At 39.0% G+C, this 26,076-nt stretch overlaps 1 protein-coding gene across 5 annotated transcripts; it reads left to right on the top strand.

Annotated features, from left to right (window-relative positions):
* The first annotated feature begins 5,829 nt into the window (after positions 1 to 5,829).
* ikzf2 (IKAROS family zinc finger 2) lies at positions 5,830 to 25,835 on the top strand. 5 transcript variants are annotated; one of them, XM_069154590.1, is made up of 9 exons: positions 5,830 to 6,003; positions 7,308 to 7,408; positions 8,840 to 8,875; positions 13,625 to 13,726; positions 17,569 to 17,760; positions 18,946 to 19,113; positions 22,285 to 22,422; positions 23,179 to 23,310; positions 24,259 to 25,835. In XM_069154590.1, the coding sequence occupies exons 3-9, from the start codon at positions 8,848 to 8,850 to the stop codon at positions 25,068 to 25,070; spliced, it is 1,572 nt and encodes a 523-aa protein (XP_069010691.1). In that variant the 5' UTR covers positions 5,830 to 6,003; positions 7,308 to 7,408; positions 8,840 to 8,847; the 3' UTR covers positions 25,071 to 25,835. The 5 variants fall into 5 exon arrangements, with proteins under 5 accessions (XP_069010691.1, XP_069010695.1, XP_069010692.1 ...); XM_069154591.1 differs by lacking the exon at positions 5,830 to 6,003 and adding an exon at positions 6,941 to 6,977; XM_069154593.1 differs by lacking the exon at positions 5,830 to 6,003 and having other exon boundaries at positions 6,944 to 7,408; positions 23,182 to 23,310.
* Positions 25,836 to 26,076: the final 241 nt, after the last annotated feature.

The raw sequence follows: 26,076 nt of genomic DNA, 5'->3' as shown, positions 1-26,076 counted from the left end.
GGATATGACAAGTAACCACAGTGGCATGCAACGACCAACACTGTGGGCGTACATGCGATGGGCTAATGTGGAGGTGAAAGGGTCTTGACGCAGGTACTATATGAGTGTTTGTTCATGGGTGTGAAACTGAAAATTGATTGTGGGAAAAGAACGGAGTACCACAGGCTTCATACTATCAAGCTACACTAGACATTTTCTTAGAAGAGGAGGAGAAAGCGGCCAGTCTGGGACTGATGTTCTCAGTTTTGACTTATGCAAGTTCATTTTACTAGTAAAATTGTTTGATCTGTAACTCAAAGATGGAGCCAAAGCCAAGCTGCTGCTGCAAAAAAAACAAAAAACAGTTTCATATAGATTCAGGGTATGTTGTTGCAAAGGGGGCATTTTTTTTTTTATCGAGGTGATGAAAGTGTTCTACCCTGAGTTGGTCTATATTTTTCACAAAAATGTTCTCAAAACATTGTTTCTGAAATAGTATGTTTTGTATCAAACAGGAGTGGATAACTTGGCATACATGTATGTCAGGTGAATTAATGGTATACTGTAAGTATATGGGTAAATGTAATAGTGCAACAAAATAAAAATGGCTTATAACTTACATGGGCAATGTTGGACAACTATATAATTTTTTTTTTTTTTTTTTTTTTTTTTTTTTTTTTAAAGGCAGCATCCATAGGTAACTGAAACATTTAGTTTGATTTTGAAAGACCTTATTCTGTTAGACATGTTGACCGGTCAAACACCGGTGAAAACAATAACACTAACGTTGGCTGCATTTCATTCTGATTTCGTGGTTGTGTATAGACCTTGTATAGACAGCAGATTTAACTTTAACATTGATGGTGCTGCATTCCATTTAGTGTCAGCTAAGTCCGTTTTTCTTTACTTTCCGTGGTGTGTCTCTATGAGAGCGAGTGAGACAGAGAGGATGGGAGCATCATTTCGAAGCTTTTAGACTTTCAGCACATTTTCTTCTCCTGAAGTAAGTCTCATACTGTCTTTGGCTTGAAGGACCTATTTATTAAATGCTCATAATTATTTTTTAGGCTTTATTTCATGAGTTTACAGTTGTGTTCAATGTGTTTACTTTATGTCATGCTGTTTCCAAAAAGGCTTAAATCATTCAGCCCACAAACACCAGGGGCAACCATTCAGTCACTTCATGGCACTAGGTTAAGTCAGTTTAATTTGGTTAAAAAGAAGACATTTAACAGAAGATCTCGCATGAAGACATTTTCACAGACTCTGGGGCTTCTTCAAAGTATAACAAACTATCCACCACAATAATAAAGGATTAAGCCTACATCAAAACATGATTTATTGTAAGAAATATTACAGAAGATGAGATGTTAAGATAACATTAAAGACTATACAATGAAATGTGTGCAAAGCCTTTGAAGACATGGACAGCTCGTTCACTTTTCTTATACTTGTTAGTTGAGTATACAATAATACAATTTCATACCTTGCTTTAACAGTAGTCAGTTGATGTTGTCCTGTATGTACCACAGGAGGGAGCTGCAGTAAAAGAGAGGTGCATTGTGCAGCACTGCTTGGTCTCAAAACATTGGAAAAATAAACAGGAAACATGAAATAGCAATAAAATAAATGTATGAATTATTGCTGTTAAGATGATAGTTTTAGATAGTAAACTTGAAACACTGCCGAGTGCATAGTCTCTCCTTCCTGAAGCTGAAGGCCTACTATCAACAATGACTGCTTCGAATAACACTACACTTTTACGCAGCTTTTTGTTCTCGTTCTGCCTCTGCTTTTACTTGTATTACTGCTATGCTTTTTCTCCAGTTTTACTGCTCCAAATGCCACCACCAAAGCCATGACTACCGAAACTTTGTAGTAGTAGTTAAGTAGTACCGATGTTTTATCACTATGATTATCATGTTTTGCAGAAATTCAAACCCTGTAATTGATGTGATAAATTCCAATAATAATACAAATATATAGATCCTCCTAAATCCTCCACACAGAACGTTTAAATAAAGCATTGCAGGACTTCTTCCGTTCACCCAGATAACAAGAATCCTGCAAGAAAGTCGCAGATATCACAGCTTTGCAACATGCTTGTTCTAATAATGCAGTATTTAAAAAATATCATGCCAACTATCTCAACTGAAATAAATGGACTGTAATAACAACTTCTTTTTTTTTTTTTTCTGATGTGTGTGATGCATATCTGAAAGGGCCGATACAAATCTAATGTGTTTTTTTCCAGAGTAAAAACAGAGCTGATGAGATGCTACCACTTCCTTGCACTTTTAAACAAACTGAAGTGATTTTTTTTTTTCTTCTATCTTTTATTTTCACTACTGGCTTGCTTCACTGCCTCCCTCCTCAAGCCCCTCGCATCACCACTGCTTACAGGCAACAGTAGTATCACTTCTAAATCTAATACTTACTCTACCGCTATAGCTATTAATACTACCACTGTTGGAGTGTTTGCATTATGGAGCTAAAAGCTGACCATTATGTCAAACATGTCAGCAAGAAGCAGATGTATTTTTACCTCTTTAGTCAAAATAAATTATTCTGAATGTTCCATTGAGGACTTAAAACACTCAGTATTGACCAGACCCTCTATTCACTGCTTGAATTTGGGTCTGGTAATACCAGGCTATGGGCCAGCCCTACAAACCCAAATGTCTTATCTGTCAGGAATTGAGTGAGTTGAAGTTACATCATTCGTTGGCCAAATGCTGTGTGACTGAACTGTCAAATGAAAAGCCCTCATTTCAAATTAAAAGCCCTCCAGCATTTCATACAGATACAAGGTTTTCGCCTAGTCCTGCTTCATGTCGTCACCATCTCCTGTACTGGACAGGCATGGCCTGTGGCCTTGTAATATGGTGAGATGAAATAAGGAAGAAGCTGAATAATATCCATGCTCAAAGTTGTCATGGATTTGGTCTTTCTGCGTCAAAAGTTATTTGGCTCGTTAACTTCCTGCGTTCAAATGAAAGTGGTGACCTTGTGGTTACAATGTACGAACATTGTGTGCACTGTATGCTTGGCGTTCAAGCGGTTAAGTATTAAACAAAACATTGCTGGGCAACTGCAACATGCACGTCGTCTAGAAGGCACAAAGGCTAATCATTTGGTAAGATAACAGACGATAATGTAATACAGGAAATGCAAAGCCACAGAGGTAAAAGATGATGCGGTTGGCGAGATCAACATTTCCGTTTGATATAGACTATTATCTACGTTACGAAGACAAACTCTACATGACTAAAATTACAATATATTAGCTTAATCCAACGAAATCAGACATCCAATAAAAAATGAACTTCCATGGCCTCTGCTATTTCCGTAAACGTCAGCTTGTGAACTGAAAGCTTATAGAAAATGTTGAGTTCCGGCATCGCGAATATCACGTTAGGATGCCATTCACGTGGACTCTCCTCTTGTACACAGTAAATACGATCCTTATTTGAACGCAACAACTGTGTTACTACCTCCATCCACCAGAGGTCCCCAGTCTCTGTCTCTCTCTATGACCGGTCTCATGCTAGCCATGCCCACCTCACCTGCTCCCAGTTACCCAATCTGGCCCACCAGCAGCCACTCTGCAATCACCTCAGTCAGTAGAAATACTCCCAGTCTGCTCGCTGCCGGGTTTTTGGCACAACCTTTAGTGCTGGAATCGGTTACCTTAGTTTTCTTTAAGTTCTGTTCTCAGCGTTTTTTTCAGCCTCTATCCCTGCAATGACTTTGGACTCTGTTTTTCTCTTTGCATCGTCTCCACCTGCCTGAACTCTGTTTTCAACATGTCATTATGAGTAAAGATTTCTGTTTGCTTCACACCTGTGTTTGGATCCTCAATGTTCAACTGCGATGTGTTGCCACTTGTATTGATAGCAAATATATTGGACCTAATTTGAAACCTTAATTTTTAAAAGAATGGAAAAGAGCAGTTAAAAGCTTCTCTTCTCTAACAATAAGCTATCACACGGCCTTGATTTTAAGCCTTGATTGGCTGTCGGTCATATTGTTTTTTTACACCCACTAACTAGAGCAGGCAGGGTGAGGACAGTATTTAATTAGTGTGTAGGCCTATGGCTTTGCTGACCTGGCACTAATTAGTTAAGGAAAATAGCCTGCAAACTTGATTGGCACAAATTTGCTTGAAAGATTTGCTTAAAAAAATGTAAAAAAAATGTCCCCTTGTGGGATTAATAAAGTATCTATCGATCGATCGATCTATCAATCTATCGATCTATCTAATTAGATTATTAAAAAAGTTTGCTCACCCTGAAATAAACTGTATGGCTGGTGCAGAGCAGCATGCGTGCAGTCTGAGTTCCCACTACCGGCCCAGTGATCGACCTAAACATTTCCCCCCCACCTGCACCTGCAACCCCTTTTTTTCTTTGGTTTGGCTCTTAGAAACCACATTTACTACACACTCTTTACTACTCACATTTAGACTGATGTTACTGATAAACAGAAGTTACAGATTAATTTATATTTTCTTTTCTTTGTTCTGATTTATATTTGGAGGGATATGCTTAAACATTTTTCATTTTTGGTCATAGTTCTGTGGTCCAAATGACTTTTTAGGTACTTTTTGTTTTGTTCTGGTGTGGTACCTGCTCCTACAGATGGTATATTTGGCTCTGACAGTCACTGCCACATTTGAAGTTTTGTGTGGTTTGAGGATTTAATGAAAATCTCAAATGACAAGGCAGCATTTAAGTCAATAATGAGATCATCCAACAATTGACAGCACAACTTGTTTTTTTTTTTTTTTAGGTTCCTGTCAAATAATGTCCATATTGAGTATTAATCTATGTTGGACCTGTATTAGGAATAAGGTGGGCTAGAAAGGGTTGACAGAGTCTGACTGAAGATATACCACTGCTAGCTTTATGCTAATATTAGAACGTATTTTACCAGCCTTATGACTTCATCCTTATAGTTTAAGTCTCACCTATCCGTCAGGACCAAGATTATCAGGGAGCCTGTAGCTCAGTCGGTAGAGTGTGTTGCACACTAATTGGAAGGTTGGTGGCTTGATCCCAGCTCCTCCTGTCCACATGCCTAAGTGTCCTTGAGCAAGACACTGAACCTTAAAAAAGAAATTGCTCCCATTGTGTTGTAAGTCGCTTTGGATAAAAGCTTCAGCTTAATGTAATTATCTGTTGATTTTATACTTTTTGTAAATATTAGCTAATAAGTGGCCCAAAAAATAAAATGCAATAGAAAGATGCCAGCAATTAATGCAATTTAAGTCAAGGGAGCCTTAAGAGTGTTGCATTTATGAAAATTAAATATTGACAGATACATTATTGTCACGTCTTAAATTCGCGCAGTCCTATTTAAATGTAAAAAATCATGTTGGTGTATATTATGCCGATAGTCATAATATTTAGACAAAACACAATATGGAATTCAATGGTATATATATCTATATATAGATCTATCTATCTATCTATCTATCTATCTATCTATCTATCTATCTATCTATCTATAGATATAGATATATATCTATATATATCGATATATGTATATTGATATTTTTAATGTATGTATATCGATATATATATATATGACTGTGGTAAATCAATGATAAATATTATAGATATAGGATCCCACCCTATAGCTACGTAAACTGCATATGGTCATTTTATGCCCTCTTGTTATCCCTTTGATATGCCACTTATGTTTTTGTCGCCACAGGGACATAAGCCGACTGCAGCCCTCAGAAAAACGAGACCGGGTCCGCTCTCTGTGATCCGTTTCCCTGTGTCAGTTCCGAGAATAGCAACTCGTGCAGGTTTTCTGCGCGCTCCGGAGGAGATGAAGAAGGAAGTCAGTGGTGGATTTACCAACTGTTGCTTTAGCTGCTGCGCGGAATCAAACTGCCTTTCAGTCCGCGCTACATGCCGCATGTCGGACTAGAATGAAATCTATGCCGAGCCGAGACATTCAGTCTGGATCAGTGTGCAAGTTCATGGGATTTATATAAACTCCTACGTGTTTAAGGTAAATAAAAAAAAAAGAGAGCGGGAGAAACCTAAGTGCGTGAATCGGTTTCCTGTTTTAAGTGGGCTAACTGCTTTAATATTATTCTATACCGTTCGACTGTCAATTGGCTACAGACGCTTCAGAGGCGCTGCGCCTCGCATGTCTGCAGCAGAGGCAGACAAGGAGAGTCTGTCTGACGAATGGAAAGCCAGACGGGCTCTGCTGTACATTGCGGTGATCGGATAACCTGTTGAATTGCTGCTGTCAGTCAGCTCCGAGCCATGCAGGCAACACAGCCGGCAAAAAGAAAAATCACTTTTACATGAGAAACGCAGCGCGTTGCCACAATAACAACAAAACTCGCTTCACGATTTTTTTTTTTTTTTTTTTTTTTTTTTTTTTTTGCCGCTGATGGCTATTTCCAGGGATGCCTGCCAGGTAAACGCTCCCTGTCTTTTACTGCTTAACTTGCCTGATCATCTGCAGAATATAGTTCTCCTGAATATGCATTTGCCTTCCTAAAGTCGTGGCGTATAGACAACTAGGAAGTAGTGACAAAAGTAGTAGGCCTACATAATGAAAAGGGGGGAAAGATAAATGAATTTCCTCATATTTTGGATGGGACACTTCATAGCCTTGGTTGTCATGGCTAGTGAAGGTGGTGATCATGAGTTTAATTTGCCATCACATCTAATTATTCTCTGTGGCAACAGTTGGAACGCGTGAAGCTCTACCGGTTCGACCTTGAGTCACATTTCCACAATATGCTTTTGAAGACTGCCTGCCCACGGATTTCCAGTCTTCTAGTTGTTGAAAATAGCTTGGCTGCTCCCTGTCGCTATGGCTAATTCCTTAGGAACCGGTGGATCCAGTTTGATCCATCCCTCTCTTTCTTTCCCTTACCGACTTGTTGAGTCTTCCCCCTCTTTGTTCCTGCTGCAAAAGTTCACCGGGTGAGGCTCAGCTAATGGTTGTGAGACTTGTGATGAAATGTAAGTTTGAATTAAGTAAGTGTAGAGCTCGATGGGACGGGGTCGCTTTTAAAGTGGAAGACTCGACGGGACGCGCGTAAAGAGGAGGCTTTGACGCAGCAACAGTCACCTGTTGGACACTATAGATGCGCACCTCAGCTTTTCTCTGCTCCTCTCAACTTATTAACTGTTCATTTTTTTTTCCATTTTCAACGGACTGAAACATGCTGATATGAAAAAAAAAAGTATTCTTTCATTGGGGGAGACATCACTGGACTACATAGACACCCTAAATTAGATTTATTTTTTATTATTATTTATTTATTTATTTATTTTTTGTGCCTTTTAAAGGGAGGTGGAGACAACTCGCCCCCCCGCCCCCCTCTCCCTCTTCCTCCTTCCTTCCTTGAGTGAAAATACCAACTAAATTTGCACTGGGGAGACACTTGAAGGTAATTATTTGAATACAACTTTTTGTATTTATTGCATATTACTTTCTTGTTTTGCTTTCAAGTTTCACTTTTCAGCTTAGCGGGAAAGAAGTTTTTCATGTAAACTTAACTAATCAGAATCTGAAACGAGTAGTTTGCCAACTTGCTGGAACTGTGAATTGGCCATATTTCCCCCCTTGTAACTACAGGTGGAAGCTCATTTAAGAATTCAGACCTGTGGAGAAAATTACATCTGTATCTTTGTTTCACTGTATTGGAACATAAAAATCCAAAGAAACTGAGAAAGGATGTGGGTAATTCAGCAGTTGGCCTGCATGGTTTTTCCTTCTAATAAATAGTTACACTGTTTGTACTTCAAGGAAGCAGCAGTTGCGCTGTGACATTTACAAATGTTTTGTGTCTTTAAACTTTGCTGTAAGAAGTCTGTCGCTAGTCTTTCTGACAGTGTTTTTTTTTTTATCATTCTTATACCTTTCGCTTTACATTTCTTAACCTTAACAACTCTGTGACTCAATGATAAATGTAAAGATATAAAATATATAAAATAAAACGATAAGACCCAACTTCAGTTTGTAATTTATAAAACAGCTAACCAACTTGCAACTTATTTACAAATTCAAAGGTGCCCGTGGAGACCATACATTAACATTCCGATTAGTGTTTAGATAACTTGAATTTCAAACATGAGGCGTTACATTGTATCTCTGCACAGTTGACTTTCACCTGTTTGAGTTTCAATTAATACAATGTATTATGTTAAATGCTTGGTCAGTCTGATACCAGGTTTGCACACAAAGTTCAAATGTATTTCAATGAATTTTACTAATTAATCTGGCTCCTTTTAACATTTTTCAAAACTGCTATTACTCTATCTTTGTAGTGGGCGGTATATTTTTAGTTTTCTTTTGGTTGTTTAATAATCAACCACTCTTGCTTGAATAATCAATGGCAGCATTTTACTTCAATTTAAAGGGGGGTGAGATGAATACAATGTATACCATAAATGTGTAATTTCATGGACCATCAAAGCAATAGCTACTATTCAGACACAGTTTTTTTTTTTTTTTTTATGTATATAAAGAATGTGAAACTATAACGTGGCTGTTCACACATTTTAAATAGTTGAGAGTGTAGCTTGCTAAATATACATGACTACTTCTCTAAAAAGAGAACTGCACAGACATATTGCTGTAGTAATGTACATATGTACACTGGAAGTCATGCATGTCATGTTTAGCAGCTTTGAATTTTTGAATAAGTAGGATTTTAAATTTTTTTTATAGTATCATGTTCATGACATTTATGTCAAACTTGATTGAGGTTAATCCTGGAGGTTCACATTTTTATTGAATGGCATTTACTCAGACGTATAGCTCAGTTAATGTAGCTAATGTAGTAATATTCCAAATGTTTTTCATCTTACTCCCAAAGCACTTGAAATGGAATCTCCTGAAGACTACCGTGCTTGTAAGTACTCATGTTGCTTCCACATTACATTCAACACACTCTGACCCATACTTTATACAAAAGGAGAGCATATCCATGATATCAGAATGTTTTTTTATGTACCGATGCTGCGGGTGATAATTGCATCTATGACCTATTGCTTTACTGACTTACACATTTATTTTGACTTTCACAACTCTTCCAACATTTTGAAACAATGCTGATGCAAAAAAACAAACATATTTTTGCAATCACAACACCATAAACATTTCAAGGGATTTTCCCCTCGAGTGCAGCCTTTTTCCTGTTCACCCCTTAAAAGTACAGAAAACGATGCCTTAGTAACATCCTGTTGAATGCAGCAGATACTGGATATGCACTTTGTGGTGCTCCATTGCCCTTTGCTGGTTTCCTTTGGGCAGGTCTCTTCAATACCTTCCCTGCCACCCTTCTATTTCGCTTATGTGTGCATATTTCAAAACAGGTAGCACGGTGTTCATGACATCAGCAGGGACTTTTAGGTCTCCATTGGGGGTTTGTGCTTGTAGGTACACTTGGCAGGTGGGGTAGGGCGGTGGAAGAAGCAGGCTCTTCCTCTTGCTGTCCGACTGAGTCGCTTCTGAAGTGTTACTTTTTGAAAAAATTGTGTTAGCATGACTGCAGTAAACGTACATCTTTATGAAAACAGCAGTTTACATCCTTGTTGTTCCAATGTGTTTTACTATATCCCCAGTTAATTGGCCGTGACTGCTGACTATTTTTTCCTTTTAAATTGTCGCTCAAACGGAGTACCTGTTGTGGCACACATCATCATCATAATACACTACTACACTCTGTGACACTACTAAATGCTACTATCCCCTCTCATATGAAAACATATTTGTCCAATTAACATAATACATCTGAAAAAAAATGTACTCTTATGTACACAGTCCTAAACGTAGTCTCATGCTGTACTCAACCATGATAATATATGTAAAACAGAAATGAATGCAAAAGAGAATGTGAAAGTTTAGTCAAACTGTTAACGTTACGTTTAGAGGTAGCAGGAGTGCATACAAAGTTGATGCAAGGGTATCATTGAGACAAAATGCATCCTTGTAGTTTGCATATGCATGAGAAAAAGTTTAAATTAACTAAAGACAATTGTACTCTGTCTTTGGGTAGTGTGTTGCCATATTGAGCAGTTTTCTATTCAGTTAGACTACTTTTTGTAAAAAGCCCTGATTGTGTGTATGTGTATACCGCATGTTGGACAGGCAAACATTTTCTCTCCTAAATGGAAATGTTTGAGTCCAGTTCAAACACACAGAGATAAAGATCGAAGATGAATCTGGAAGGCATCAACATAAGAACTGAAGTTCATAGAAGGCTCTGAGAGGATTTACACACTGAGGCTGAACTACCACACATACATCCACACTTTATACCAGTCATGGAGGAAGTAGTCAGATCTTTAACTTAATTAAAAGTACTAAAGATTCTCTAAATAATATAAGGTGCCTGTTTATTCAACCGCCCCACTGAGGGTGGACGATATGGCCCTAAAATGATATCACAATATTCCAGGGTATTTCTGTGATAGTGATATTTTTGATGATATGGCAAAATACTGGAATATAGTTTATTACTCATTTCAATATACTATTACAATTCAATGTTACTTTTTTTACTGACATATCAAATTATATCAGGTTGAATTCAAATGTTCTCATTACCTTCATTTGTTGTATATTTTGTCTTTTGGAACCAAACAACCTCCAAACTACTGAAGTTATTGTTGCAGTGTGCAAATTATGCGCATAATGTATGTCATACTGTTGTGCTGCATAAGGCTGTGACATTATGATGTTAAGAAGTTGAAATATTGCCATTGTGACGATATGAATGTTTTTCAAATCAAATTTAAATTAGAGTGATATTATCGTGAATGTAACAATATGGCACACCTCTACTTCTCCTGCTATGGTTTTCAACTAAGTGCACTCTCTTTGTCACAGTCATTTTGTCCTCTATAGGTTATCATACTCTGCTATACGTTTTTACACACAATTATAATTTATCACACCTGCAATGACTCTCTCACAGATTATCCTGCGGCTTCACATGACCTTTATTGTCTTTCTCACGCACATAGTCATTTTATCACTCATACAGGCCTCTGTTTCAAACAATGTAATTATCTCATTCTCTCTCCTGTACTGGCTGCTAACAAAGTATCAAATATATAAATATTTATGAAACATACCACAAAATGGTTTACATGAACTGTAAAAGTACATTAATATGCTACATATATGAAGAAAAGTGATTTATTATGCATTAAACAAATTTAGTAAATACTGCATTAGTTATATACTTAACATTACACAATCATCCTAACTCATGATATTCAGATGTTTTGTGTTTGAGGTAGTAGTGCTCAGTATGGCTTGTCATTGCTAACACTGACAAACTACTGATTAAGTCTGGGGGGGGGGGAATCAACATCTATTGTAATTTAGCTGAGGTGTTTATAAAGAGAAACTGATTATTATAATTGTTGCCAGGTAAGGAGGATGAATGGCTGTCGAACCACAGTGTTTTTGCTGAAATACCAACTTTACAACCATTTCAACAATAATTAAAGTCCATCCGGGGGTGACGCAGTTTTTCAATCAGTTTTTAAGATCTTGCGGTAAATACACCAGTGCATGCATGGTGTGGCAATTTACCGTTAGTGCGTCTTTAAAATGTGTGGAATAAGGTGTGTCTATACATTTTCTCATGTTTTACATGCATTTGTATATTTTTGGATTTATGGTATATTTTTGTGTGCGTGTTCGTAATCTGTGCCTTAAGGATGATTCAAGGTTTGACAAAAAAAAAATAAAGAAGCCATGTTGTGTGAACCCTACAAGCCAGGAATGGACGCCTTTTCACAGGAGGCCTTTTTTTTGTTCCTTTAGATATATTTAGGTTGGTGTCAATGAAGTCAGCAACTAATACACCTACAAGATTCATGAGTATGCATTTGTTCCTTTCCACTTGCCAGCACAATAAATCATCCCAATTTGGTAGACAATTCAAAGTAGTTTTTTCCCCGGCAAGTCTCTACTGTTTGATCTCCTGATCTTACTGTTCATCTAGGTTTGACTCAGCAAATGTGGGGCACCAACGCAAACTTTCAAAAGTTTTTGTGTGGAAATACACTCGCTGTGTGGTTCTATCTGACCATTGTAATCAACAAATTAGCCTAATATAAGATTCTTCCTTTGATTGCCAACTGTGGTCTGAAGACTGGGACACTTGGCCTTTGATGACAAGTCTGATTTATTGACATCATATTTACTGCATTATACATAAGTTTGCAAACATATAATAGCTTTTGAATAATATTAAACCCATACTATTAACAGTTGAAGGATTTTACCTTGACCTGTTCTTTTTGTTTCTAATAAGACATTTTTGTTAATGGAGGATGTTGTTTTAACATTCTGAACCCAGACAACCCAAAGCTAATAGTTTATGCCTCAGACTGGCCTGGCTGTGGTGCTGTTAGGCATCTGTCAGCATCTGTTTCAGTAATGGAAAATCCTTCATGACAAATCTGGGCCACTCCTGTCTCCAGGACAGCATTGCCAAGGGATAGCCAGTGTCGGTCACCTGAGATTTCCTCCAACCCCAACCTGTGCAACCTGAGCCCAGGCCCAGGGATTGTGTCATGGACAACGTCTCCCAGTAAGCCCCACTCAGTGAGGCAGCCACTACAATGGAACAATACCGCAGACTAGGTTGTCAAATTAAAGGGAGCTGTCACAGCGAGAGGAGATCTGACACAGATTTCCTTTTTCATGTATAATGGTATCATTTCAGACATATTCAGCATCAACAAATTGCAACAAAGCATCCATATAGTGGTTTCAGATCTAGCACATTTCGCTCTCCTTTGATTTTCACTGGCTATTCCTCAAATGCCACTATTGCCACATTGGATTTAAACACGAGGCAGTCTGGTGACATAATAGATTATTCTTTGAAAAAATGTTTTAACTCGGCAGTGCTGGTACTAAATACCTCACTGTGGTTCCTAAGGGATCTGACACCTGGGTCAGAAGGGGGCGTTTGCCTGTTGCCACTGTATTGTTCGCGTGACCCTGATGGGGCCGGGGTGTAAGGGGATAAGGGATTGGTTTGCTCTCCCTCTGAGTAGACACCGAGCTATCCATAGCCTGGGTTCTGTACAGACTGCTGAGAGGATGCAATCTGATCTACATTTGCTGGACATTAGGATCCCATAGGTGCATAAAGACAGTTTAGTTTTCTGCATTCTGTATGTCGACCTCCATACTGACCACGCAGATCTAGAAGGAAATCTGAAAATAAAGAATCTTTTTTAAATATGGGAGGGGAAGTCACAAGCCTTCGTTATCTTATTCTGTCTATCATATGACATGTTTGCTCAGCTAGACATTTGATTTACCTCTATTCTTTGTCACTATAAAAGTAAATAGACCAGAAATATGTCTCATGTTAGGTGTGGATTGTATTATCATAGCCAATAATAATAATATCATTCTAATATATATTTTTAAATGCTAAATTTTCAGCAAATATTTCTTCTTAACCTTGGGTTTTGAAAATGTTTCATGAACCCTCATCATTCAGTTGAATCTGTAACATCACGACAACAAAAATTGATTTATTTTTTTTCACACAATGGTGGTACATATTGTAGAACCGCTGTATTGTACAGCACAATAAGGATTGCTCTGTGTCTGTGTCTCCCAGGTAACGGCCAATGCTCTCCTGGTAAGGAGAACTCGAGAATGTTGGCGGATATGTCAGCACCTAATGGACAGACAGTTCCTCAGGGTCCTAATTCCCCCGGTGGTGAGTGCTCAATTAATAGGTGCACATTTCTGCTGTCTGCCAAGAACAACTGCAGTTTTCATACAGGCAGATTCTCCTTTTAAAGACCATACAGTTTGTAATCGAGAGAAGCATTCATTCCTATCATTGAATGTTGTTGTTTTAATGAAACTCTTTCACAATAATAGCTTTTTGAGCACAGAAAGGTTACTGTTCTTCTGCAAACTGCGACACAATCTTTAATGTGAAACACAAACCCCATTTCCAGAATGTTGGGAATTGTGTTAAAATCCAATAAAAACAAGAATCTGTGACTTGTTGATTCTCTTGAACCTTTTTTGTTAACCGACAACCATACAAAGATGTCCAATCTTTTCAAAGACCAATTTAATTGTATTTTTCAAAATATACATTTTGAATTTTATGCTTGCAACACTTTTTCAAGAAAGTTGGGTCTGGGGTAAAATAAGAGTCAAATAGTCATATTATATTCACATTGTCTGACATGCATAATATTGTGAAAAGATTCAGTAAATCTAGAATAACTTTAATTTGTGCAGGGCAAGGCTGGAAAGCACTTCTGAAGGTGCATGACCTCTATGGCCCTCAGATGGTTTTGCATTAAAAACCAGCATGCTACTAGGATAAATATAGCCATATAGTATAACCATTGTTATTTTGCTCAATATGACACTGCATTAGGAAATCCAGTCAGAAGCTCTACTATGCAAGAAGAAAGCTATTCTGTACAGAAATGCTGTCGAGTTCTCTGGGCCTGAGCTCATGTCAGGTGGTCAGAAAGCCAGTGGAGATGTATGCCGTGGTCAGATGAGTCCACATTTCTGCTGTTTTTTGGGGAAAAATGGATGTTGAAAAACTGCCATCTGTCATACTATTGGCATGCATCAGTCCCCACAGCATGCGCGAATTGCATACATATGAAGATACCGTTGACATGGAGAGACAAATGACACGGTGTGTGCACCTTGACTGGCTGGCCTTCAGTGCTATTGAAAATATATGTTGCATCATGGAAAGAAGAATCAGAGAAAGGTGACCACAGATCATAGGGGGAATTGGCAGAGCACCTTGAATACATATGCCTTACGAGAACAAGAAGAAAATAGTCGTCTTGTTTCAAATCAAGACGTTTTCAGTCAGTAAATAAAGAACTGATGAACACGGTGTGATAGTGAGTAGCAGTAGTTTCCACAGTAAGAGCTTTTGTACAAAACATTTCTACCATATTGCACTTGTACTTTATGGCATGTAGTCTGAAGTATTACTTGGTTCCTTCAGTCTATTGAATGAATATCTCAGATTATACCTAGCAATGTCACTGTGAAGCAGCAAAGTAAGAAAAGGGGAAACTAAGTGAGACGAGAGAGCCGAGTGAGAAAAAGAGAAGCTTGGTTCCCACAAGTTTAGAGATACAAGGAGGCAGGCTGGGCAATGGTTTTCACAGGGAGATACTCTATACAGATAAGAGCTGTTGTCATTCTGGAAGTTGCCTAACATGATTTGCTATTTGAGGTTGTGTTGCAAAGGAAGGGCTGCAACACATCATCTGTTGAGCATGAAAATTTCAGCAGCAAACTCTTAAACTTGCAAGCTTGAACAGAAACTTCACAGCAGTTATCTTTGTATTGTGTACTCTGACTAATAAACGACAGAAGAATAGAATTACACCCTTCGGGCTAGACGGCAGAATCTCTTCATAATGTTTCCTTCCTTTAAATCAACCTCTCAATGAATAGTGATCTTCATCCTGGATTTCCGTTTGAATATGGAAAACTCTGATGAATCTTACTGTACTGCACTGTATCTAGATGAGAGATGGAAATATACAAAAAACACATCATGATTATTCTTGTGTAACGTATCCACACTCTTCCACAGCTTTGTGTATATCTCTAACATAATGGAGATTTAGCTGATGATTTGTCTTGGCAACCGTTTCAAATGTATCCTCATCTGACCACGCAATGCATTTCGCTCTGCCACACTGGAGAGACAGATGTAAAGATGCAAAGAGCTGAATAGCAAGGACATTCAGGTCTGCTCCGTGTTGCCAGGATACAGCTGTCGAAGATGAGGCTCAATTGTAACTTGGGTATTAGGATAAGTGTTCTTCTGTACAAACGAAGCCATTGGAAACATACAGTATTGACTTAAAAAATGCTGTTTCTTTATTGTGAATTGTGTGTCACAGCTGTAGTGGGGACAAAGTCACATTTAATAATAGGGAATATATTACGTTTAGTTCAACTACATAACAGAATAACTTGTCTCAGAAGGGTTTGTGAATTTATAATTCAAACAAAGCAGACTCATTTCTGTCGAGCATGCAAATGGTTCTGATGTTGCTGTGTATGACATATTTACACACCAAGCACAAGGAACTTGGTACAGTCTGCTTGATCACAGTGTAAATGGCTGGAAATGGGCTAAATTTCAGTACAATACTCAAGCACGGTAGCATCTATCAATGTTTGTGATATTTGTTCATTTCTGTAATGTTCTTGATATGCAGATCTAGTGTAAAACTGTAAATTAGACAGGCAGTCTGTAGCTAGGAGACGAGTGTTATAATGTTCCGTGATGCCAATGTGTTATTTTTGATGGCTTTAATTTCTTAATTAAGTCCAAGAAAAATATTATGCTGCAGGGTTACGATAAACAAAAAGAATGACAAAAAGGTTATCTCATAATAAATAAAATGTTGGTTTAAATCTGCAGTGGTGAACTTTGTCTCCTTTCTGCCAGTGAGAGTAAAGACACTGTTGAGATGCGCTTATGCCATAGGCTCCACTGTAGCCTTTTCCGTTTCTATTGCTGTGGCTAGAAATCAGTGAATAAATTGAGTCTCACAACCTCCGCAAAATGACTCAGTTCACGATCCATTTGTTCCAATAACTTGTGTATAGTGTAGAGCAGCCGCACGAATTAATTATTTTCCCTCATTCAAGTTAGCTTAGAACTAAACTGGAAGTTAGCTGGTTCGGCTGGTAGAAGTTCCTAATGCGCATGTTCTGGTTATAAAGCATGCTCAGTATGCATTCATCTGGCCAGCGAGGGAATGTCTCACCAGACACCACATTTAAGAACTCTGCTGTCTGATTGGTCTGGTGGTTATAGGCTGAATCATTATAGTGTGAACTAGTTTAGAAGGGACTTGAATGTAGCTGACACTTATGTGTAAAAGAAGTCCGGCACTGTAGGTTTAATTATTCAAACTTTTTTTCAGGTTGTGTTCTGTATATAGTATGTAACTAATTGCACACAAGCAGTACTAATTGCTGATGACTGATAACTAGAGACTGCAGCAGCTAAATAGTTTCCCGCCAACTCCCACTTCAAAACACACACACACACACACACACACACACACACACACACACACACACACACACACACACACACACACACACACACACACACCCAAACACACCCACACACCCATACACCCACACAGCATTACACAATCTTTTTACCCTTGTCATCCAGCCAGTCTCCCATTGCTAGTCAGCAGCAGCCAGCAATGGGCCTCTGACACTCCTTTTCTCCCCAGGGACAGCCAGAAACCAGACCAGCCTGTTTTCTTTTTCTTACTATCTTCTTGTCATCGTGTCGGTCCATCCTAATGCTGTCTGAGTTGAGATGCCAAGTTAAAATGATTCCCCGTCCACATTGAACCCATAAAAGTAACCTTATGTCCTTTCTACCTCCACTTACTGACACCAATATGGATCATCTCAGGCCTTCACAGTCCAAAGCTCAGCCTCCTGCCTTAATCCTTTCCATTGTATTGTAAAAGTACATTTATAGCATCTCAGGATTGCCGTATATTTTGTTTTTTACAGAGCTGGCAATTAAACAAGAGGAAGAAATCGCAGAGGAGGCTGACACCAGAAGCCCAGTCCCTGAAGAAATTGGACAGACAGGGGACGAAGGACTAGCTTTGGAGGAATCCTTGACTGGCAGCCTAAGCAATTCACAGGATGGATTATCTGGGCCAAATGTGACAGCTGATGCAGGAAATCGACAATCAAACGGTACTAATTTTGTATGAAAAGACATTAAAAGCATGTGAAGAAGCCGGCCGGTACAAGTCACACATTATTTTATGAATATCTTTGGGGATTACCAATCCACAACCATTAAACTCGGGGCGGTGTGTTTATTTCTGCATCTTCAGTGAGTCAGAGATCATTTGTGTTCCTCAACAGTGGGTGTGGAGTGCTTTCTGTTTTTTTTAGGGGTTTTTGTTGTTGTTGAAAGACAATAGTTTTGTCTTGGAATTATTATCAAGGAAAAAATATCCTAGGAATCCCCTACAACCTGTTTCAACTGAAGGCATGACTGCTGTGTGTGTCACAGCATTAGGATCATATTTCTCTTTTCCAACTGGGTGCAGATCAAAAGATTTGTCATTAGAACAGAAGACAGTCATCAACACAAAAGAAAATACACCATACACCCAGTGCAAAGGACACAAACACACATACACTTTCAAGAATATACAGTATAATCACTTTTTTGTGTGAGCAGCCGACATACTTAGACATTGTACCATGTCCTCACTTGCAAATCTACAGTACACTGACTTTCCATCTTTGAAATGAAGCAAATGAGGGGAGAGGATGCAGGTTCAGTTCAATCAAGTTTTAGTCTGAGAAAGTCACAGTTAATTTACGTCATGGAGTAATTCATTACAGTCCAACAGAAGATCACTAGTTTCATACAGTTTTTTTTAACAAAGGGCGGTTGACTTAATTTGATTTCAGTCCACATTATTTCTAAATGCTGGCAAAGTATCGTAACTTCTTATCAGATAATGATCCAAAAATATTTAATTCCACATAATGTCTGCATGTCCGTGTGATGAAAAAGTCAAACACAGTAAAGTGCCAATAAACATGTCCTCATTTCCATGAGTTGTAATATTTTCAAGTCTTTACCCATAAAAACTGAAAACTAACAAGGAGGTTCTCATCCTTATGAGAGATTGCATTGAACAGTTGTTTTATTTTATGATTGCCACATTTCCAAATTATAATGCAGTTGTCAGTAGTTACTGCACATAGGGGGTTAAGGTGTGCTGTCAGTGACAACAACACAGACAGTAAATTAGTCCAGTAAGAGAGAAAAGATGTTTGCAGGCCTGTTGATATATTAAAAAAAAAAAATATTCTTCCACAATGAGTGTGGTATTGACTTCCTGTGCCTACCTCTGTCAGGTGACAGACCGTTCCAGTGCAACCAGTGTGGTGTGTCATTCACCCAGAAGGGAAACCTGCTGCGACACATCAAGTTGCACACGGGGGAAAAACCATTCAAATGCCCCTTCTGTAGCTACGCCTGCCGGCGGCGCGATGCCCTCACCGGTCATTTACGCACTCATGCTGGTAAGCCTCCTCTTCACCCCCTTTTCAGTTATCCGCTCGTGTTACCCAGAAGACCGTTTGTTTCATTCATCAGAAGTGCTTTGGAAATCTGTTTTTAAAAAAAAAAAAAAAAAAAAGGGTTTTAATCCTAGGATTGAACTTTAGAGGGAGTTCAATATTTAAATAGAACCATGCAAAAAAAAAATTGTGTAATAATGTGTAATGCCGCTTTGTGTCTGTCTTTAAGATAATGGAGATTTCACTGATCTTAGGACTAAACTGTACCATTATAAAGCCAAATCGCTCATAGCTCTTTGATGTCTCAAAAAAACCCGATATACAGGCTTCATATCCTCCCTGTAAATACTCTCCTATGTGTGACTTGGTGTCTAATGCAAGAGGCGCAGTACAGATGGTGGTTGGTGCATCTGTCTCATTGTTTTTGGATAGATGGTGTTTTTTATGTGCACGTTATAGAGCGCGCTGAGTGCTTTGTGGTTAGGTACCAAGGACATGCTGTTCCTTAGTCGCTTGACTCGCTAAGGAGGAAACTATCTGTTGAAAAAAAAGCATGGGGAGCGCTAGCTGTCTCTCTCAACTGTAACCCACTTTCCTATCGGAGGATGTGCTCTCCCCTCTGTTGTGCCTTTGAAATCAAGGTCAGACAATACCGTCATTTCTGCCTGTGATGCCCCCACGGGGGTTACTCATACATAGTTCTCTTTTTAGGTAGAGGTAACTTTTGTATCCGCATGTGCATTCATGTGTTTGCGTGCAATTTATGTGTTTTTGCAAGTCTGTAATTTCCCAGTTAGTTTTACTTACATGCTTCTTTTATGACCATTTTATTATCTAAGCCCACATTTGTCTTCCACCATCAACCATGAACATTTTCCTGCTTTCACTTCCTTCATTGTTCAGCTGAATTTGTTTGTAAACGCCCCCAAAACTTTTTTTTTTTTTTTTACCTGTAAAGCAGTAAGTTTGATGCCTTCTTCCAATCATTCAGTGGGAAATGTGAGGGATTTGATGTTGCCAAATTGTGCTATCCTTACTCTCGTCTATGTCCGGGGACTCAGGCTCAGTCTGAGTGCTGCAAACTTGGCAGTTCTGGTCTGGAGCCCCGCCAGGAAGAACAGGTGTAGTGAAATAAGAAAAATAAAGCAAAGAAAGAGAGGTCAGGTGAGGAAAAATGTAAGGCTAGAGTGAGAGACAGCACAGAGGAAGAACATGCTAGACTGAATGTTAAATTGGAAGTTGAAATTTTGTTGTTTGGTGAATTAATAATGTAGGAATATCACGACTTGAAAAGTGAACGATTTTAAATATTTCTAAATTCAAGCAAGTTCCTATTTATTGGCCAACTGCAATCAGTCAAGTGAGTCTGCATTCACAATGTGGAGTATTTGCATGAATAAGAATAGCAGCGAAAGGTGGATTCTTCTGGTCCATCCAACATCTGCACAAGGTTGTGTGTGGGCGGCTAGATATGAAAACTTAATGAAGTCTATGATGCGTGTGAGACAGCGTGTAGATGTGAGCCACAGAGAACAAGGGAGTAATATTGAATACTGCCTACTCCGCTGTTAAGAGTTTCACGGCTGGAAAGCAGCAAAGAACATTATTTCCATGATGACATCTCATTTTGAAGTAACTCTTTCAGTACTCAGAATGAATATTGCTGCGATGACCCTGCAGGTACACCTACCCACGCTTCAATAATACTGAAACCCTTTGTCATTAGCTACCACTCATTGTATCTGCTCATACTCAGGAAAAAAAAAAAAAAAAAAAAAGATAATAAACCCCAGTTTCGAGTTCTGCTGATACAATGTCATTCACAAACCACAAAAGTACTGAATGACATATACGGCTGAAAATCTATTATCATTCCTCATGATTCACTGAAAAAGCAAGTGCATGCTGATGAGATTGGCCTCGACGGGTCATGCCACTGTTACAAGTAATTCATTCATACAGATCATCATCAAAGAAAAAGTCTAGTTTAGACAATGCTGCATTTTGAATAACAAATTTTATATTAATTTCTGAGTTACTTGTTTCAGAATATATTCAGTGTTTTTGACTTAACATACCACTCTGAGAGAAAGAGCGTGTGTGTGTGTGTGTGTGTGTGTGTGTGTGTGTGTGTGTGTGTGTGTGTGTGTGTGTGTGTGTGTGTGTCAGTCAGCCTCACACTGAAACATGTTTGGTTTCTCTGTTCTCACAGTGAGAACAGCACTGAATGACCTGTACATCTTCTAGTAATAGCTGTCACCATTATGGCAGTGACTGTCTCACTGCATCGCATTTCTAATAACGGTGTCTGGGTCACATGGGTGCATGCTCATGTGGCCACTGATTCCCTTTGTGAGTCATTACATTAGTATTGAGTAAACCCTGACACAGGACAACAACCTCTCCTCTCAGCACAGCGCAGCAGCTGCCTCAGTGGGATTTTTTTTTTCTTTTTTTTTTTTTTACAACAACAATACGGAAACAGGTCCTGTTACTCAACGGTCAACTCATAACTAAGAGCCTTCCTAGTGTACAATAATGTATTTAAATCACAAAAGTCAACGGCTTAGTAAAGTTTGCTTAGAGTTTAATTAAACTCAAACACAAACTTAATAATCCATTGATTTAGCGATTTTACATGAAAACAGTGAATGGATGGAAGAATTGAATGGCTGACGGCCTGACTGATAAAGATATAAAGAAGACGTCTTCATCTTTCCACTTGTCTTGGAAGGAAGGAATTGAATAAAACAGAAATGGCACAATGAATCACACTCCACCTCCATGGCCGTTTAACTTGGAGTTAGTTTCCTACCGCCACCATGGGATCCATGATCAACTCCATTATTCACTCATGATGTGCCACAGCAAGTGGGAGTTTACTGCATGTTTCACAGACGAAAGCGTTTTGAAATGAAGACTTTACAGTGCAACTATCTCTTGTCGCCCACAGCTTATGTTTCTGTCTGGCAACAGATGCATGGAATCCTCACACTAGTAGTGGAACCTCCATGATCTCAGACGGTCGCTTTTGGTTTGTTTGTACTACTAACTGCTCACCGTGTTCACTACTACGCACCGCCTGAATACTGCGGCATTGGACGCTGCCCACTCTCTGTCTCTGCAGCGGTGAATGAAATAAATATGCTCTCCTTCCAATGTCTTCACTTTTAGTTGGCAAACCACACAAGTGCAACTACTGTGGGCGGAGTTACAAACAGCGCACATCCCTGGAAGAACATAAAGAGCGCTGCCACAGTTACCTGCAGGGTATCGGCTTGGATCCTAACACCAACACGGGCCCTTACACAGGTGAATAGTAAAAGTGAAACCATGAACAGTAACATAAACCATAACATAGTGCAATGAAGTGTTGCATAAGTGACAGATCACTGAGGACATTGTTTTTCACACTTACAGCTTACTTATGGATGATTAATTAGTAATTAACACTATGTGGGTATATCACTGCCATTAGTCAAACTGCTCTCTCAGTTTGAAAGCATGATTTCTTGTTTTCACAATCGATTATTGTAATATTCTCTATTAAAAGTCTCCCCTCTGACTCAAATAGTCGCTGTTCGCTCACAGATTTGCTCAGATTTCCTTTGCTACCACCATGTAATACAATTGTGCATCATGGAAGAAATCCTTTAAAGAAAAATAGTCTGTCATGAATAAATTAGACAATACACACTACTGCAGTCATACAGAAGGTTATCTATTTATAATTTACTCTATTCAATTTACTCAAATCATTCTTATGCAATGTATGCTTAATTGTTTAACTGCTTAGGTGCCTTCATTCAATTATTCATTCTTAAAAAGAAACCTGAGCAACACATAAAACATTTCCTGTGGGATTAATCAGATTAATGACGTAATGGTAAACTGAGGTCATTGTTGAGTTTCAGTCTCTTATTAAACATTATAATCGTGCAAACAGCTAAATGACTAAAAGATTTAGTATTTATTATTAAAGTGATTTGTTCATTTGAGTAATCTCGGTGTCTTGGATTGTCTTTTTAACATTTGTGCTCTTTGTAATCGCCTTCGTGACGTTTCAAGTAGAGGGTCCGAGAGAGCCGAGGCCAATGGCGGAAGCTAACACCATGGCAACCTTTGATCGGCCACCTGTTATTGAAAGGCTGCACAGCAATGTGGGCAAGAGGAAGAGCACCACACCTCAGAAGTTTGTTGGTGAGTATTTCAAACACAGTCAATAACTTGAAGTACTCAAGGTGACATGCAGTTAGAGAGCAAGAAGAACAGTTTGATAAACACAATTTTATTTATTTAATCTGCTCTGAGTCTGAAGTCGAGGTGTCAGTTGAAATGATTGGTTGTCATGTTCTGCTCTGATGGACTACCATGCAATGTCCTTTTCATCTTTACGATGGCTTTTACCTCAGCTTGAGTTATGCAGCATTTCAGTGGGTTTCTTTTACTGGGGTGAAACAAAAGTTGTATTTGTACCTTAGATTGAATTCATTAAATTCTCATCACATGCTAACTTGCAACTGATTTTACTTCTACGTTAACAGAATGGAGGTTTGTCATTAACGTACCTCATTTTTGGTTTTCGAGCTTATTTCATGTATATTAGTTTTCACTTCCTTCCCCGTGTTGTCATATAATATTATATAATATCACACAATTAGCATGCCCTACTTATGAGCACAGATTTTTTTTTTCAGAATTTTCTTTTTTTCTTTTTTTTATTTACCACACTATTAAAAAAAGAGATTGAACAAACTAGAGCAAGCAGATGACGGAGAGGCAAGGAAATGTTCTTCTCTCTGTGGTTAGGTACACCTGTAACTTTGCCATTGCTCTTATCGAGAGAAAACAGCTCACCGCATCCCTGCTCTGGAGGGGTTAAACAGTTCATTTGTAGATGGATGGGGCTTTCCACCTCATTAGAGTCGAACAGCACGTACAAAAGGTGAAAAACAAGATATAAACTATCAGCAAGATGTAAGTTTGACTGGCTACAAAGGAAATTTAAAGCGGCGCTTAAATTTGTGCATATTATTTATATCTCCCTCCACTTATACTATTGCATCTATATTCTGTTTGTTTCCTATGAATTGAAATTGGTATTATCTTGTAAATTGCACGCAGTCATAGTGCTTCTGTTGTTTGCAGGTGAAAAGATGGTTCGCTACAGCTATCCTGATATAGGCTACGAGATGGGCCTTAAGTATGAAAATCAGGCTGAACTGATGCCGGCTCACATGATGGACCAGGCCATTAACAATGCCATCACATACCTCGGGTCAGACACCCTTCGCCCCATGCTCCACCATCCTGGCCCTCCTCTTTCTATGGCTGACGTGGTGCCCATGGTCAACCCCCTCTTCCACCACACGCTGCCTCTGGGCCAACGGACAGAGCGTCGAGCAAACTGTGACACGCTGCCACCGCAGCCACCTCAGTCCCATGAGTTCCCCAGCCATCCCACCTCAAACGGCCCCACTGCTTTAACCAGGCAGGGCAAGCCATCCCAACCAGGGCATGAAGAATCACCCAGCAACAGCGGTGGGGACTCTGCTGACTCAGCACGCAGCAGCCCTCAGGAAAGGCACGGCTACCATGGCAGCAGAGCCCCTCCCGGCCTCAGGTCTCAAGCCAGTCCAGCGGTGGTCTATTCCGGTGAGCGCGTTAGAGATGCATCACCCAGGAGTGCGGCGGGCGTGGGCGCCGGGTTAATGCGAGGAGCCACGGAGAGGCCTGCGAGCCAGGAAGGGTTGCGGGTGTATGGACGCGAGGGCCGTGAGATGCGGGCCTTCCAGTGCGAGCACTGTCGAGTACTCTTCCTGGACCACGTCATGTATACCATCCACATGGGTTGCCACGGATACAGAGATCCACTGGAGTGCAACATCTGTGGTCACCGGAGCAAAGACCGCTATGAGTTCTCCTCTCACATCGTCCGCGGTGAGCACACCTTCCAGTAAGAGGACGGGTGGGGACGAGGGGAAAGACAAACAAGTGGAAGGAGCAATAGCCTGATATCCGTCCTTATCCCCGCGCAGACCGCATCGTTGAATGGCATTGTAGACACATGTAGCACAATCACAGACTTCTTTTTAAGCTACTTATTGTGAATCTGAACAGTTGAACAATGACAAGGTATGGGCCAAAGACACATTTTCTACGTATTTAATTACAGTTAAAGTAGAGGAAGGAAGGTAAGTTAGTTTTTTTCTCTTAAAATTGTTTATGAATTGTATGAGAGTAGCTGTCTGATGGCTTTGACTAGTTTTTCATGTTTGCCTTATTTGGAAATGTCTTCTTTTGTGCTTTTATTAATGATGAATGTTTTCATTCTTAAGAAGTAATGAATGAATAATGGCACACGTTGCTGCCTTTTGGGCTCGATGTGGGGGGATCAAATTTAAAACAAGTTGCAGTTCAACCAGAAAGGATGTCTGGGCTTCAGGTAGTCTCTACTCACAGAAAGACATTTAATATGTGCTAAAACAAACTCGGATTGTATACATTTAAGATATTAAAAGCACTGGAAATATTTGGACTTAATACTAGTGAAAGACCATGGAGGCTTTAAATGTAATGTATGAGAGGTTTCAATACAAGTGGAAAAAAAAAGTCAGTAAACAGAAACTAAAATCACAATTTCTAATTGTGTGATTTATAGTAGATTATTATTAATTATTATTATCATATTAGTTAATTGGTAACGATAGTAATCATTAATTTGTTTTGTGTCCAAAATTAAACACAATCTTAATAGTTTACATATATATATATATATATTTAAAAAAAAAAAATATATATATATATATATATATATATACACATACATGCATATATAATATCTCATTTTTATATCTAATTTGTGAAGTAATGCAGCAGCGAGTTATGCAGCAAAGCTAATGCTAACTCTTTACAAAGGCTGATGGACTGATATTACATTGTACATAATATTTCCCAAATTGTGCA

The sequence above is a fragment of the Embiotoca jacksoni genome, unplaced genomic scaffold, assembly GCF_022577435.1.
Source record: "Embiotoca jacksoni isolate LCO1_2020_lvr unplaced genomic scaffold, fEmbJac1.0.p SCAF_2, whole genome shotgun sequence".
Taxonomy (NCBI): domain Eukaryota; kingdom Metazoa; phylum Chordata; class Actinopteri; family Embiotocidae; genus Embiotoca; species Embiotoca jacksoni.
The sequence above is the reverse complement of the archived record's forward strand: the minus strand, read 5'-3'. Positions and strand labels throughout refer to the sequence as shown.